The sequence below is a fragment of the Talpa occidentalis genome, unplaced genomic scaffold, assembly GCF_014898055.3.
Source record: "Talpa occidentalis isolate TD23 unplaced genomic scaffold, MPIMG_talOcc4v2.1 talOcc4.3, whole genome shotgun sequence".
Taxonomy (NCBI): Eukaryota; Metazoa; Chordata; class Mammalia; order Eulipotyphla; family Talpidae; genus Talpa; species Talpa occidentalis.
This window is the reverse complement of record NW_023603184.1, coordinates 123834305-123851435: the sequence shown is the minus strand read 5'-3', so window position 1 is coordinate 123851435 and position 17131 is coordinate 123834305. Positions and strand designations below refer to the sequence as shown.

The 17131-nt window shown below is 34.0% G+C and overlaps 1 protein-coding gene and 1 long non-coding RNA gene across 6 annotated transcripts in view; one reads left to right on the top strand and one right to left on the bottom strand.

Moving 5' to 3' along the window:
• The window catches only part of HYCC2 (hyccin PI4KA lipid kinase complex subunit 2), a 50360-nt gene extending 39402 nt beyond the window's left edge, over positions 1-10958 (top strand). For 4 of the 5 annotated variants that reach the window (XM_037523820.2, XM_037523818.2, XM_037523819.2 and 1 more), the window contains 3 exons: positions 3155-3314; positions 4051-4218; positions 8191-10958. In XM_037523820.2, coding sequence (XP_037379717.1) covers positions 3155-3314; positions 4051-4218; positions 8191-8786 — 924 coding nt within the window. In that variant the 3' untranslated portion in view covers positions 8787-10958. The remainder of the gene's footprint in view (positions 1-3154; positions 3315-4050; positions 4219-8190) is intronic. The other variant, XM_037523821.2, reaches the window with a different exon arrangement.
• Positions 1-14275, bottom strand: part of LOC129146652 (uncharacterized) — a 28536-nt gene extending 14261 nt beyond the window's left edge. Inside the window, exons 1-2 of the long non-coding RNA XR_008553631.1 lie at positions 14235-14275; positions 3183-3281 (exon numbers count right to left, since the gene is read on the bottom strand). This is a non-coding gene — a long non-coding RNA (uncharacterized LOC129146652). The remainder of the gene's footprint in view (positions 1-3182; positions 3282-14234) is intronic.
• Between the last annotated feature and the right edge of the window lie 2856 nt (positions 14276-17131).

The window sequence follows — 17131 nt, the reverse complement described above, 5'->3', positions numbered from 1 at the left end:
TGGGTAAAATAAAATTTCATATATTCTATATGAGGCAATGCAAATAATTAAGGGAGAAAGTTTTATTCCATAATTACAATTGATTTATTGTTGGAGAGAAAACAAAATTAGCTTAGATTACCTCCTATTATATATCAAAATAGAGTTAAAATAAATTAAACAACTAAATGTTTTAAAATCTTCTAAGAAAAGACAAAGGAAAAGGTTGTAAATATTCGAATTTCTGAAGAGGGAAGTGAGAGGACAAACCACTAAAAAAAAAAAATGCTGATTTTTTTTGGGGGGGGGACCCTCTCCGGCGGCCCGGGAACGAACTGTTGCTGCAGAGGCTGCGGGCAGCCTCCCAGCCCAGCGCTCAAGCGCTGCACCACCAGGGGAGGCCCGCTATTTTTTTTAAGTCACGTAAACATCTAAATTTTAAACCATGAGGTTTTTTTTTAATTTTTTTTTTAAGATAGATTTATTTATTTATTTATTTATGCATGCATACATACATACATACATACATACATACATACAAGCACTGGGTACAGTCAGAAGCTCAGGAGGGTGAGAGAATTCACCAGAGCCAGAGCGGGGAGCAGAGCAGGCAGAAGGACCGAAATACACTGCTGAGGGGAGCAGCGGGCGGCAGGATAGTTCTGCGCGCCATGTGGGACCCTCCTCTGGTGGCTGGGAGCAACCGGGGATCGAACCAGCGGTGCAGAGGCTGTGGGCAGCTTCGCAACCCAGCACTCAACCGCTGCGCCACCGGGGAGGCCCAAACCATGAGTTTTTTAAACCAAAATTAAAATGTGTTGCATAAATCAAGAAAAAATATTTTCAATGGACATGACCTATAAAAGCCATGAATACTTTGTTCTTTATAAAAAGATTTTGTACTCTTCCACAAAATGAATGTATTTCCTAAAGGTTAATGATCAATCCATAAACAAATTAAAAATCCAATAATGCTTTAATCATCAGGAGATTCTCAGTAGCCAGTATAACCAAACTACAGAAGCTGTTTAGTAATGTTTTTTTTTCCTTTTGACCTACTTTCTCATGTCTTGCAACATATCTGAGAAAAATAACTTAAATTTTTTAAAATTGTACTTTAAGCACAATATTATTGTTATGTTTAATTGCAAAGGAATCAAAACAGTGTAAATATTTCACAGCAGAGAATGATTGTTATATATTTAATTGATAAAATTATATATATGGAAAGTTTATATTAAATAAAAATGCTAGTTTGTGTTGAGTGATAGAGAAGTATACAACTAGCTTTTCAATCTAGACATGGGCAGAGGAAACATACAAAATGCTAATATTGTCCAGGTGATTTGGACTGTGGATGGTTTTTATGTTTATATTTTCTTTGTTTTCTAAGCTTTTTAAAATGTTCTTTACTTGCATTGAAGGATTATACCATAATATATTTGTAAAACTCTATTAACTCATACTTTTATCCATGTAACAGTCTTTCATTTTTTTTTTAAGATTTATTTATTTATTTTTATTTTATTTATTTATTTATACATACAAGCATTGGGTACAGTCAGAAGCACGGGAGGGTGAGAGAATTCACCAGAGCCAGAGCAGGGAGCAGAGCAGGCAGAAGGACCCAAGTACACTGCCTAGGGGAGCAGCGGGCAGCAGGAGAGGTCTGCGCGCCATGCGGGACCCTCCTCCGGTGGCCGGGGAGCAGCCAGGGATCAGCCGGTGATCGAACCGGCGCTGCAGAGGCTGCGGGCAGCTTCGCAACCCAGTGCTCAACTGCTGCGCCACCAGGGGAGGCCCATGTAACAGTCTTGTACATTAAGTAGAGGTAACTTTTTTTTTTAAGGCAAAAATAAAGAGATTAATAATCTCTAGTCCTAGGGCCTCCCCTGGTGGTGCAGTGGTTGAGCGCTGGGCTGCAAGGCTGCCCGCAGCCTCTGCAGCGCTGGTTTGTTCCCTGGCCACCTGCGAGCGTCCCATTAAAAAAAATAATAATAGGGGCCTCCCTGGTGGTGCAGCGGTTGAGCGCTGGGTTGCGAAGCTGTCGGCGACCTCTGCGGCGCTGGTTCGATCCCCGGCTGCTCCCCGGCCACCAGAGGAGGGTCCCACATGGCGCACAGACCTCTCCTGCCGCCCGCTGCTCCCCTCAGCAGTGTACTTCGGTCCTTCTGCCTGCTCTGCTCCCCGCTCTGGCTCTGGTGAATTTTCTCACCCTCCCGCGCCTCTGACTGTACCCAGTGCATGTATAAAAACAAAAAAACGAACAAACAAATAAATAAATAAAACATGCCTCTATTAAAAAAAAATAAATTATTAAAAAAAATAATAATAATAATCTCTAGTCCTAGAATAGTCCTTTATTATTGCAAGTGTCTGAGGGACCTTTTCTCTGTTTAAATCTAGAGCCATGTAATAAATAGATAAAATAATTGCAGATAGAGAAATAAGCATCATTTTTATTACTGATCAAAGCTAAATTGAAAGACTTAACTCCCCACTACTTGTTTGAGGTGTTAGACCAGCCCCATGGAGGAAAAGTTGAATTTGGTAGGCAGGCACACTTCTCCAGGTTGCTATATTCTACTTCAATGTGGACAGGAAGGAGAAAGACAATTCTGTATCTCAAGATCTTTGCTGGTTAGCACTACCCATTTAAAAAACATGGATGAGGCAATGGTAATTACTCTCCAAACAGAGATTTCACTCTCCTCCATGGAGAGCAGAAAGTGGTGGGACAAATGCCAGATGTGTCCAGGGGAAATTTCTCCTCATCGATACAAAGAAATGGATAAAAGCCTAATTTTTTTTTACAGAGATTAAAATTTGTGTTATTTACCAACCGTAAATTCAGAAAATTGTCCTAAGTTTTCTCTCATCAGTGTTTAAATGATAAATAACCTTTTTCCTTTGGAATGCTTTTTCTCTAACAGTCAACAGTTTCAGGGAACCTGGGGTGTGTTACTTACATGTTTAAAAATAAATTCTCACATTAAAAAGTCAGATGAACGAATACAGAACAGTGAAGATACATACATTTTTTGACATTTTGTACTTTTATATTTTACACTACAAGTTTTAAATACATATTCAAAACATTATGGAAACATGAAGTGTAGAATAAGCATAAATTGTATTGGTTGTAAATACCATATACTTAGTATTATCACTTTAGGTTGCCAATGCCATGAAAAACTCATTACCTTTTGACGCTCCTGATTCTTCACAAGAAGGCCAGAAAGTCCTTAAAGTGGAAGTCACTCCAACAGTGCCGAGGATTTCTCGGACAGCGATTACAACAGCTTCAATCCGCCGTCATAGATGGAGAAGAGAAGGTGAGTATAAAATCCCTGCAGTCGATTCATGAACTACAAGTAAACTTATCACTGTTTTTACAGACTACATTAACATTTGATAGTGTAGTACTCTATATAATAAAGTAAAGTTGTTTAGTTTTTAAAGCAGCACTAGAAATGTGGATTAAGTACCTGAATTTATTTTTATATAAATACATATATATTTCTATAAAGTAGAAAGATGTCATTTAGACTGTTCTATGAATATTAAAGCAGAAAATAGAATCAAATTAATTTGGGGGTTTTTCCAAACTAGTAATAATAGAAATTTCTTTATGTTTGTTAGCATACTGAGAAAAAAAGGTGCATGTATGAGCATTGTGGGACAAGCTTATATAACTGGCCAAGCTAATGATATAATACAAGCTATCCATCAAAGAATTGATTTTGGTTTTAGATTTTTGTCTTTGCTTTCTAAGTGCTGAATCCAGCAGTATTTCAAAGGCATATGGTACATTGGTTAAGCTTTCTTGCCTAAGAGATACTAATTGCCATTTTAATAACCCCTATTTTTCTATCCTATTCATTTGCAAACCTCACATTGTTCATCTGCTGCCTTATGTGTGTGCATGCTGTGCACACACATGTAACTATAAAAAATAGTGTTTGTTTATATCATATCCATAATATACATTCTCTTATCTGCCTGGGTCAAAATGCTCAGAAAAGAATAGAGCAGCACAAAAGCACTAAAATTTTATATGTTGAATCCCAGATGGCTTTGACTTCTCAAACGAGGCTGACTCGAGTATTCCTGGCTCCCCGGTCCAACACGGCTCCACTGACCTAGGGATCAAACGTGTGCAAGAGGGGGAGGTGCTGGTGCGCAGGACCCCTGAGCACGGCTCACCGGAGCCCAACTCAGCTGCAGCCACAACAGAGGGTAGGACAGAGATGAGGAGGCAGAAGTCAGTGAGGCAGTTGCTGGAGAAGGATCCTGGCTCTCTATCCCCCAAGCAGAGCATCTTTCCATTCTAGTGTGTGTTTCCACTACCCCAGGGTGTATTAGCTTCTCCTTGCAAAGCACACCTCCCCATATGCCTAGCACCAGGTCAGGTACAGTCTTTAGTTATCATTTGTGCTGGCCTGGATTCTGCATCCTGTGTAATCAAAGAACAGCTTGGCATGGCTACTAACAAGGCAGAGGCCTATCTCCAAAAGGTCTGCAAATGCTTGGGATTTTTTCATTACTGAGCATGTTTATTTTAACATTAGGAAAAAGAAAATGCACCCAATAGACATGAGCCTTACTATTTAATATGGATTGATTTCATTTGTATAATTTGTTCTTCAAACATATGTGAGGAATTTCAAAATGTTAATACATTATCTTTGAGAAATTGAACTAAAGTGGAGCCAGCCAATTTAGCTATAATCCCAGAGTGGTCGATTAACAAGAATGTCTTATCTCTTTGACAGAGTAAACCGGTATTGATGGGCTTTTTTAAATCTTCGGGTCAAGTTCCCTGGATCTAACTAGTGAACTACTGACATCTTTCCTCTATAATTGTGCTGTTCTGGTGCACACTGCATTTTATCATTTATTGTAAATAACTGTTATATAGCTACCAAACAGAATTGAAATGTTTTCTAGAGGCCGGGTGGCCTAGTAGACCCTTGTTTTTGCAATGTAGGTATCTAAAGATGAAAATTTATTTTATACACTCCCCTCCTTTCCTCACCCTCCTCTCCCACTATGTATTAAAGAACACTTCTCTGATGGGAAAGTATTTATTTGCTGTTTTACATGTGATGCTGTAGGAGTTGGCTTTGTGAAAGAGCAAACAAAATAGCCTAATAATTCTTTCATTAATTAGTGTATTGCTACTGTGGGATTTTTACACTAATTTATGAAATATAGCAGCTAATTTTAAAATAAGTTACATATTTTAAAGACCAAACATATGTGAAGCAGTTATCAATCACCTTAGGAAGTCTTGCTCTTTGGTGCATTAGGAATTTGAGCATGCTCAGTAAGAATCTAAATCTACACTCTATTCATTTGCCCAGATTGACCTAATTTCATTTAACAGTATTGCATGTGCATGATCTAGGAACCCAAAGAAATTGGTGCTGTTTTACAGAGATTCTTGTTCAAATGGCTATAAAAGATAAGCCTTCCCTTTTCTTTCTTTTTTTTTTTTTTTTGTACCTCTTTATGTTATTCTTGGGAGTCAGTTTTATCTTGTATAAAGACATAAAAATAAGTATATGAATAGATCTCAAGTCTAGAATTGGCCCATATTGGACAATTCTTTGTTGACATTCTTGATGACTAAGTAAGCCACTGCCATTGTTAGAATGTTGACGTTTTTGTGCTAAATGTAGTATTATACTAATTAAAACTATGAAATTTTAGAAATGCTTTAGGTTTAAGCATTTCTTCTAATTCATCAAAAGCCATACACTTTGAAAAAAGAATCAAAGTAATATTTTCTTTCAAATAGCCTATTAAATATTAAAATATCCTATTTTAATAACATCACTAGTAGAAATTTCAGTTTGTGAGGGTAGGGTGTAGCTACAGGAAAGAAGCATGAGTTCCTTCAGTATGTTTGAAATTTCTGAAAAACTATTTGCCTTTTAAGATTAATTGTAGCTTTAAATCAATATTAATAGAAGTAAAATTTACAAGGAAAGGCAGATATGAATAGAATCATTCTTTAAAAATTCTTTTTGGTTGTCTCTATTTTGAATCATGAATAGTACTATTAGATCATTTATGGGAGAAATTAAATTAGAAAGAAGGAAAGTTATGAGATATCAATGCCTTCTTATTCTTTGAGGTTTTTAAGCAGAAGAAATAACTAAAACTTATAAAAAGTTTTGGTGATTCTTAAGTCTATTGGAGCTCCTGGGTTAACATCAATAGTTGACTATTTTTAAAGAAGTAGACTATTTTCTAGAATGATGGTTTTAAAGTTTTACAATTAAAATTGCACTTATTATACGTTGTAATTGAAGGGAGAATATAAACCCATCACCTATCCTGATTGCCATTTATCTTGACTGTCAAGTAACATTTTGTGACTTTTAAAAAGCTGGATTTAAAATTATTACTAAACTGAGGACAATATTTGTGATTAAAGTATAGTCAGTGTTCCACTATATTGAAATAGCATTTCTTAGTATATAAAATATCAGTAGATTCTCTTGCATGGTGGCTTCTATGTTATCATCTCTTATCTGGCCATACTGCTTGGGCATCAGCTCTGCATGTGGCAAGATTCAGAGCTAGCACTGTGTCTCTCAGTCTTCTTTCCTAAATATATGTATATATATTTTTTAATGATATATTTCTGTACACTCCCAGTTTTTATTTTACTGATATAAATTCTGAGCCAGTGACTCTTTTCTTGGGTATTTTGGAGTTCTTTATACTAATTGTAAGTAAATTACTAAGATGAAGTTATCATATGAATGTAATTTAAAGTTTTTGTTTTAAGATACATTATTATGTTATATACATATACCTGCTATTCTCTTGAAGAAGGGGTTGAGAGAAGTGGTGTCAGCTGCCTTTTCATATAGCTTTGCATGATTAAAGATTATTCCACTGCTGGATGTAATAAGGTATCTTTTGCTTTCAGGATAGCCTATTTTATTCTTTAGAAGGGAGGAAATAACTAATTAATGAGACAGTATAGCTAAGAAAATATTTTTTTTCTAGTTACTATTTTAAATACTGTGTTTATAAATATTATGTTTTATTTAGGTAACTGTTTCTCAAAATAATATTTCTTTAGAATTCTTTCCTAACATTTTACTTTAACTAGAATATTGTTATCTGTTTATAGATTTAGATTAAATTTTCTTGCAGTATGGGAAACATTAATAACATGTAGTAAGTTAGCAAATCAGCTTTTGAAAGAAGCAAAAATATTCTAAAAGAATGTTAATCAAAAACAAAATGAAAAAAGTAAAAGAATTTTGATCATATTTTTAGTAAGGAAATTGGACTTTCTGGAAACCCCAGACTAAATGTATTTCTTTTTTCCCATTTTTAAAACTCCCAAGATAAGGATTCTTTGTTTACTGCAGTTTCTACATGAAACATAATGGGACATATTTTGTGATTATGATATATTTCAACACTGAAAGTCTAAAATAAGCAACATAGAAAGTAAAAATCTTTTTTGAATAGTCCTGCTGGTTTTCTATGCTTGCGCTCTCATAGTCAAATATTTTCTTCATATTAATTGATGAAAAAAATATAAAAGCCAGTGAGTAGATATGTCTGTAAGACAATATCTTTATGTAGTTACTAGAAGCAATATAGAGTTTTTTAATTTAGAGTTAGAAAATTTGCTAGTTCTATGTTTAAGGTTTTAAAACCATTTAGAAGCAGTTATATCTTGAATAAATAAAAAAATTTATTGCAGTTTAAAAGGGTTTTAGTTACAGGGATAAATGAGTTTTTGCCATTCTGGGTAATTAGGAGAGCATCTCTTTTGTGTGGTCTTTCTAATAATGGGTTTAGGAAGATATGGGAGAAAAAATTTGTTTCAGTAGATATGATTACCTCAGATTGACTGGTTGTATTATAATAATACATTTATGATAACAGAAAATTGTTTTATCTAAGGTGGTTTTATGAACTTAAATATTAATAGCTTGCTAAATTTGTGATAGTTTTACAAAAGCTGCACTAATTAAAGCTAAATGAACAAAATGAATAACACATTAGAATTCTTTGTGGATTGTTTGTTCCCCTAATTTATTTAGGGAAATTATTGATAGCAAGGCCATTGCCTACCTATTCCAAACACTACCCAAGATATAAGGACAGTTGAGTTGTTATTCACAGCTGTTTGTTTAATTTAGGTATGCTGAGTCTGTCTGATTTGTCTTTTAGGTGCTGAGGGTGTAAATGGAGGAGAGGAATCTATAAATCTGAATGATGCAGATGAAGGATTTTCATCAGGCGCTTCCCTCAGCAGTCAGCCAGTTGGTACCAAACCATCTTCCTCTTCTCAGAAGGGAAGCTTACGAAAAGTAGCAACTGGGCGTTCAGCCAAGGATAAAGAAACCACCTCTGCTGTCAAATCCAGTGAGAGCCCTCGAGATTCAGTAGTTCGAAGGCAGTATGTGCAGCAACCAGCTGATCTTAGTGTAGATTCAGTTGAGCTGACACCGATGAAGAAACACCTGAGCCTGCCTGCTGGCCAGGTGGTGCCAAAAACCAGTAGTCTGATCCGGACAGCCAGTGCTTCCTCAAGTAAATCATTTGACTATGTAAATGGCAGTCAAGCAAGTACCAGCATTGGGGTTGGCACTGAGGGAGTTACAAATTTAGCAACTAGCAATGCTAATCGATACTCAACTATCAGTCTACAAGAAGACCGACTAGGTCAAGCTGGAGAAGGCAAAGAGCTCCTCAGCCCAGGAGCACCCTTAACCAAGCAGTCTCGATCCCCAAGTTTCAATATGCAGCTAATATCCCAGGTGTAGTTTTGACTTCTCTCTTGTCTTTCTCCTTACCTTTTAAACTGAACATTTCATTGTGCAAGAAGACACTTCATCCCACATTGTGAAAATGAAAATATTGGTCATTGTAATCAGATTTGATTTAGTTTAGGTATCTTCATACTGTATTTTGTATGGAAACAGCAATAAGGTTTTCTTTTCCCTCCTTCCTATATCCTCTCTTCACCTATACCTTGTAAATGTGTTTGTGAAGCAGTATAAAATGTTTGCATTTTCCATGCCTTTTTTTCTCCTTGGGTGATGTGCAATCCATCGTAGGCTGATCGGTCCCATTTCAACACTGTGAGACTGAGGATATGTTAGAGGAAATGGTGTATATGATCCCTATGAAATGATTCTTTGGCTTTCATTTTGAAAAAAAAAAAAAATGAAACGGGTCTGTTCTCATACTCTGTAGAACTATGAAGATTACTGGATCATATTTTTTTCTCTCTTAACCAGGAGTGCCTCAGAGATTCTTCTATGTCTTTGGACTTCTCTGAGTTGTGCAATCATTTTCTTGATAAGCAAGGGGAAAGGTGGTAGACTGCTGCACTTTTTCATTAAATGAGGGTGGCTCTATATCCCCCCATCTCCTTTATCTTGAGGACACAAATGTTCCATTACTGAGGCATTTAAATCTAGTTGTGGCTACCTCCATTGGAGGGCAGGGCTCTAAGTTGATTGTGTAATTGATTATGCACTTTCGCAATGGCTCTATAGTCATTATTAACATGTCTTCCCTCCTCCCCACAATGATATAAGGGCATTTCTGTCCTTGAAGTTTGAACAACTAACAAATCAGAGAATCCAAGGGGCATGTTCTATTTCCCAGGAATGACTGACACTTTGGTGCTGGGGCTTTGGGGGTGGGGGGATATGTCATTTTTTGTTTGGCTTCTGTGGGATTGTGTGTATGAGGGGAAGTTTTGATTGATTTTTTTTTTTTCTTTTGTGAGCTGATGATGACTGAAGTAGAATGAGTACATCTTCAGGTAAAGAGAGGGATTTCTCAACCCACTTTCTGTGATGTCAGACTATTGGAGAAACCCTTTCAGCTGCTTTTTAGATGTACCTCAATTCAGTCAGATATTTTGGATTAAGAAAACTGAAGTCCTAATAGATCATATACTCCAAGGAAATACATCAGGGACAGATAATTGGCTGAAAACACTGATGCTTCAATGTGATACATTTTTATAGAACATTTCTACCAGGGGGTACTGACTTGATTTCTCCTACACGGACCACACTGCCTTTGTGTTTAATGTAATGCAACTTGTGTATCTTCTAATCAATATATCTGCTGAAGTTTCTCATTTTTATAAAATTTTGAAATCATGCCAGTAAGTTAGATATTGAATGTATGTAAGTAGCATTTGGTAACTGTGCTAAGAGGCTACAAAAATGCATTATTGGTTAAAAAAAAATCTCATTTGGTTGGACAAGATTTCATTATAACCTCTTCTGGGTCTCAAGTTCTAATGCTTGATTGAAATAGAAGAGAATATATTGGGTTTTGAAAATCAGTGTGATTTGAACTGCTATACATTATTCTTCCACAAAATATATATCAGAGCTGTTGTGCTTGGTACATTGACATTTTTATTTTATTGTGAAAGAAAGATATACTAACTTTATAGAAAGCAAGTATTCTCCTAATAAAGTTTAAAATTTTATCTCTACTAATTAAAACTATAATAGATTATGAGAAATAACCAGAAAACTGCCTCTTATTCTTTTCACACCTAAATTTTGTTTTTTAAAAGGACTTTCTGTTAGAATCTTTATAAGAACGAGATATTTGTTTAAGTTTGGTGGTCTGTAATGTTTTTTCTGCTCATATGAAAATAAAAATGGGAAACTAGAACATGACTAGTACCTGTAACATTGCCAAAGTTCAGGGTAAAGCTAAAAGTTGATAGAGATTTATTGATTTTTGTATATATATGTGGGGGGGTGGTATATATGTATATTTCACAAAGACATTTTAGATATTCCTTCTTTAATTTGACTAAGGGATGTCAGATAAATGAAAAAAATTAAAAAGCAGCCAAAATAAATGAAGTATAAAGATCTATAATATTATTAAGGGAAGCAAAGTTTCAGGTTTGAAAGGAAAGTAATTTACTTATAATTTACCAGGGAGTGAGATCTTGCCTATGACTGGAAGTCAATTACTTTATGGTAGAAATGCCTGGTTTAGAAGACTGATGGGAGGGTTGTTTTTAATTTAACACATTGTACATTTATTGGCATCTAAATCTAGCATGATCTTAAAGCACAAAGAAATACCAAATAATACCAAAGTACAGCAATAGCTGTGATAAATAATAAGATCTCCATTTGATTTGTTAGAAATCTTAAGTTATATATTGAAAAGTTGGTTTTGAAAAACTTTGAACTCAGAGGATTTTGTTTATCTGTACATGTATATGTATATATACATGTATGTATCTTGTATGTATCATATCCATTAATATTTCGGGACCCTGTTACATTTGTGTTAGTCTTTTAAGTGATGTGATTTGACACTAATGAGGAATCTTTATTGAGTTCAAACTTTGCATTCAGGTCTTAGAACAGATTTCCTATGCATGATGGAATGAAATAGTTTAAACCATAAGTCACATTTTTTAAGAGATTCACTATTCATTTGCATTATTTATTGACATTTAATTTAAAAACTTTCAGCTTTCCAACAGCTGTTAAAAATAAATGCCAGCAACATTCATACTTTATCATTCAACAATTTCTTGTTATATACTTGCTAACTTTATAGCAAAGTATATCCTTGCTTATTTCCATTTTAAGAAGTCCTTCATCTATGAAAAAGCTAGTTAGGGAGAAAATACTTGTTTTCTATAATAAAACAATTTGATGCCATCCATGCCAGTTTGTATTAAGAAATACAAAGAAGTACCTGTAGGGTTTAGGAATTCTATGACATCAATTTAAAATAAATTACTAGAAAACAAACTAAAATGTAAAGTGAAAAGCCATCTTAACAGCAAGATTTTTAAATACAAAAATATTTTGAGAAGCTAAAGTGGGGAAGAAATGGTTGTGATTTTGAAATTCAGGCCTCCTACCACCACCCTTACTCTCCCAATTACTCTTCTGTGCCTATTATTATAGAGTCAGGATTTTTGTGCTAAAAAAGACCCTAGAGATAATCTAAATAGTCTCCCAGCACCCGCCTCCACCATGTACCATCCTCAGAAAACTCAAATATTGTGACATGATCAAGACCACATAATTATGAAGCAGAGCCAGAATCAACTCCTATCTCCCATCAAATACATATTAACACCCACTGCCTCTTTTACTCAGATGATGTGATATGTAACACTCCGTTTCTGCATGTACTTTTTACAGTTCTAGTAGGTGGTGAATACAGTACATTAATAAAAGTGTTAAATCCAGAAACAAGTATAAAGTAGTAAACAGATGGAAATGTTGGAAATCTAGATATCTATCACAAATAAGAGGATGATAGGTACATATTTCTTACTCTAGTTTATGCCTTAATGTTTTCTGCCACATAAGTGGTATGCTGCCACTTTATAGTTTATTATATTTCTGAGGATTTATTTAAATTCAGAAATAAACCAAATGAAATAGCTTTGATCAGCATCTCTAGCTCTTTTAAAGTTATATTTGAGTCAGCCAGTTTTCACAGCCACTAGGTGGCAAAGTTAAATTGTATTGCACAGTGGAGTATTGCAAAGCAAAGATTAAATAAATTTGATTCCATTAACTTCTAATGTCAAATGAGATTGAAGCTTTCTTGTGTTTAGAGGAAGTAAACACAAGCAGTATTTCATTGTGATTGAAAAAAGGTTTATAATATGAGACCTATGATTTCATAATGGAATGATGACCAGGATTTCATTTGAAGTGTAAGACCGTATAAAATGTCTCTTAGCTATATAAGCTCAGTATTTCCAACCTATATTCTCAAATTCCACTTAGTATTTTAAGTTAATTATTTACTAGACACTGGAACACTGAGAATAACTTCTTCCAGATAGGTTTGTTTGCACTATTTTTGTGATATTTTAATGAATAGTTTAATGAAATGTTTGTATGGTGTGTATGGGTCCATTTTTGAGTTCTTTCATTATTGACAAACAGTTGTGTCATATAATTCTCTGGATGTTTATTTGTAAATTTAAAAAATAGTAGTACCTGCTTTAAGTACACTATAAATACTGGCAAAGAGGATCTATTTCTGCTTGGACTACAAGTTTTGTTTTATGTTTGTTTTCTTTTAAATCAGTATTTCAGTTAACATTTATTTTTCAGTTTACAAGAAGTTTAATAGGTCACACTAGAATTTTAGAGCACCTTTTTATTCATATGACTATATTAAAAAATCTGAACATGAGATTTTATCTTTCAAATTGAATAATGTCATGTTTCAAACCACTAGCTTGGTTGACACTTATTTGTAATACTTCAATTTAATTTCTTTTTAGAAACGGGTTTTGAAACCAGTTTAGTTTGAAACCTATCTAGTTGTCTGAAACCCAACTAGAAATTATTGATAGCTTAAATTCCAGGAAATTATAATGTCTGCCAGATTATATAAGATAATAGAATGCAATGTAAAATTGTTAACAGTGCTAATCAAATCATAATGTGTCACCAGATTGGCACAATTTTTCTTTGCCAAGGTTGTCATGTTGAGAAAGACATAAATTTTAATATATTGGCACGGAACATACATAGGAAATACTAGTCATAATGTCAACCAATGTACACTTAAACTATATTAGATTTTTGGCAGTGCCAGAAATTGGTTTGATATTCCCAAGCAGTTAGAATTTAAAGAGTCATTATCACCCAATCTGGTCTGCCCTCCGTAGGCATATTTCCTTCTAAATGTTGATCACAAACAAAATTTTGGCAAGTTCAGTCTCTTCAGTATTCTTGTAGTCTTAGTTGCTTGTTATATGAGAAATAGACACAAGAGCAAACAGTTCAGCATAGTAGTAGAAATCTGGGAATAACATAAAATAACTGGCAGCATAGTACAGAGATGTAGGTTCTGTTTTTCTTCTGGATTTTGAGAAAATGTTTACAAATTAAGGCACATTCAATGTCTGCTGTTAATGCTCTTTAATACAGATTTTACCCAAAAATTTACAATAAGGTATAGCTTAAAATATAAATGAGCTATTTTTGGGGTTTTTGTTTGTTTGATAATTGTGTATCTGGAGGTAGGTTTAATAAGGAAATTTTATTTTCAAAGAGAAATGAACTTAATTGGACAATCCATCCCCCACTATAGAATTGATTATCATTCTGGCTTGCTGTATTAGAATGTCAGCAACTCAGTGTTAACTTACATCAGAGGAAATTCTTTATACCTTCTTTAATTACAAAATTTACCAAAGAAAATATACCAACCAAATATTTTTAAAGTACCTGTTAAGGAGTGAGCTTCCTTTAACATAGAGGATGATTTCGAGCCCTGGGGGAAATAAACATTAAAAGATCCTTTGATCTGGAGCTTAGGTATACAGTACCTATAAGATTCCCTTTGAGGTTTTTGTTTGTCAGCAAAATATCAACATTTTATCCTTTCAAGAAGTTAAAGGTTCAGTCCAAATGTTACTCCTTATGGCACATTTTCATCTATCCTTAACTCAATATTCAGGAGTCTGCTTATCAGTATTAATAAAAAAAGGGTGAAATTCCTAAAATGGGTATACTGTATGCTATTATGGCTTTTTAAAAATAAAGTTGAGAGGCAAATTATAGAAATGTACCTTTTTCAACGGGCAGTGGCAATTATTTCTAAAAGGCATGATACTGCCTAACATGGTATGTTTGTTTACATAATTTATGTACACGATCACTGGGTGTTCTTTTTCCTTACTGAAAGACATACTTAGGTTAAGAAAAGCTAAGTGCTCTTTTTTTTAAGTGATAGACCAATAAGAACTAAAGAATTTATTTAAGCTATTAAATAATGATTTTTTAAAAAACAGTAAATTAATTATAAATTAACTAATGTTCCAAACAAGTTCTATGCATTATTTTTCATATTTGAGCACAGTTAAAAAAGCAATGAATATGTTGATCAGCTCTCTTTGAAACAGAAGATCAGCTTTCTAATAATTACTAATGTCAGTTTAGGGGATTGTTACCATTCAAACAGAATTGAATTATGCTCAGTGCTTCATGTGTTGTTTTAAAATATTTGTAATATGTTCATCAAATACTTTACAATTAATATTTTTTATTCTTACACTAAAAATGTATGCTGGCTTTACATTCAATTTAATGGGTCAAATGAAACAGTTTAAATGATGCAAAGATTATTTTCCCGCCATTTTTCTTGTAATTTGGCTCTTCTGAAGGGTTCTTCTTACTCTAGCATTATGTAGTCTGATTTGAATCACCGTGGACAAGTAAACAGGAAATATCCCACTTTCATGTTTGCTTCATAAAATGATATGGAATGTATACATCAGCTCGCTCGCTCTTTCTTTTTAACCAGCAGCTATCTAAAACTTGGTATAAACTTCCCAAGTACTCAGAAATAGTGCTGGTGAAAATTTAAATAGGATCGGCATGAAGAAAATATGATCTATATTGACTGATGTCCTTTCAACCTAGGACTAGTGAAAACCTTCATGTTTTTCAGAGCTGAAGAAAAAAACATTTAAGATCATATTTATTGGTGCATGTAAGCCATTATATTAACTGTCTTACTGAACTGGTTAATGCTGTTGATTGTTGAAATGTGAAATGTAGTCATTGTTAACCTTGTAAATATCTGCAGAGATGAAAAATATTTTATGTTATTGTAAATAAAGATGTATAAAATTCATTATTAGTCTGCAATGCAGAAACATGTCTAAGATGTTAAACATTGTGTTTCTTGAGAGACGTGTAATTTTACCTAGATGTATCTAGTTACATTAAGAATGTAAATTTTCTTTTGTACAGTATAAAAAAATACAGCTTTATTTGGCTTTTGACTGGATTTCCCTGAGTTAATTGTATGTCTTACCTAAATTTTATACCTAAAATGGTTCTTCACTGTGTTTCTTCAAAGCATGCCATTTTATGTGTGTCTGAACTTATTTATGTATCACCCTATTGAGGCAATTTATAAAGTTAAGGCAATATATATATGTGCATATAGCACAACAAAATAAGTAAAAAATAACATGAAGGCAAGAGTGAAATAATTCATAAAATATGTGCCATTTCTGCTTTTGTTGAGATACAAATTTGTCCCTGAACTTTAAAGCAGCCAAATGCAAAGGGAGAAATAAGATTACATGATTTTTCAGATGTAGTTCAAACATATTTCTCAGGTGAAGCACAACTATTTCTAGTGCTGAAATGTTAGAAAATTTTCTTTCCTAGGTCCTTCTAAAGAGGAGTCAATATAATATGGTACCACTTACATTCTTCAGCAATGTGTGCAAGTGCCTGTTTCCTCACACATGCCAACACACTGTGCTTTCTAAACATAGACATTAGCCTTTTCTTGGAACATGGGTTTATGAAGGGTTCTGCCCAGGCCCTTTTTTGTTTTTCATGTACTAGAAAAATGTCTTTTGTACCTTTTTTCCTTATGGCTATTATTTCTTGCTAAGGAATAAGGTTTTATTTTCCCTTTTATTTCAGACTCAAAGAATACAAAGAACATTGGTGGGGTTTTTTATTGTACCTTAAACCAAAATTGCTAGTATAAATTACAGTTCCAATCTTTCGTGTTTAGGGCCTTTAAAGGTTTAAGTCTTACCCTGGGCATCAAATAGAATGGATATAATCTACAGTAACAGCTCTAGTTTAGTTCAAGATGTGCATCAGAAAAGGGTGGACTTACTACTTCCAAAACTTACACGAAGGGCCCATCACTTTTGGTATTTTAGGAAACAATTTTTATTGCAATGTCATTCTGACTTATACAAACTTGAGTTCCAAATCATTTAATATTTAACTAAAAACATTACATTCTGAAAGATTTTTATTCTCTCCAATATTCAAGAGCTTTCTCCAGACATACCCATTTCCTCAAAGTAATCACAGAATTTTAAGTAATAATATAATTTTGTCACAACTGTTATAAATAATGGCATTATGCATGCTCTAATGGCTTTATGCATGCTCTGTATTGAGGATTATGTTCTAAAGCTAGTTTCCAAAATTTGATGTGTACATTTTTAATACTTAAACTACCAAATCTTTCACTACTAATCTGTGTGCTTTATGAGGACATCATCATCCCTGGTTTAAAAAAAAAAAGTCCTGGAGCTGAAGTAGGGTCTGGCTACCATATTCTCTTTTATTCCCAGGTGTTC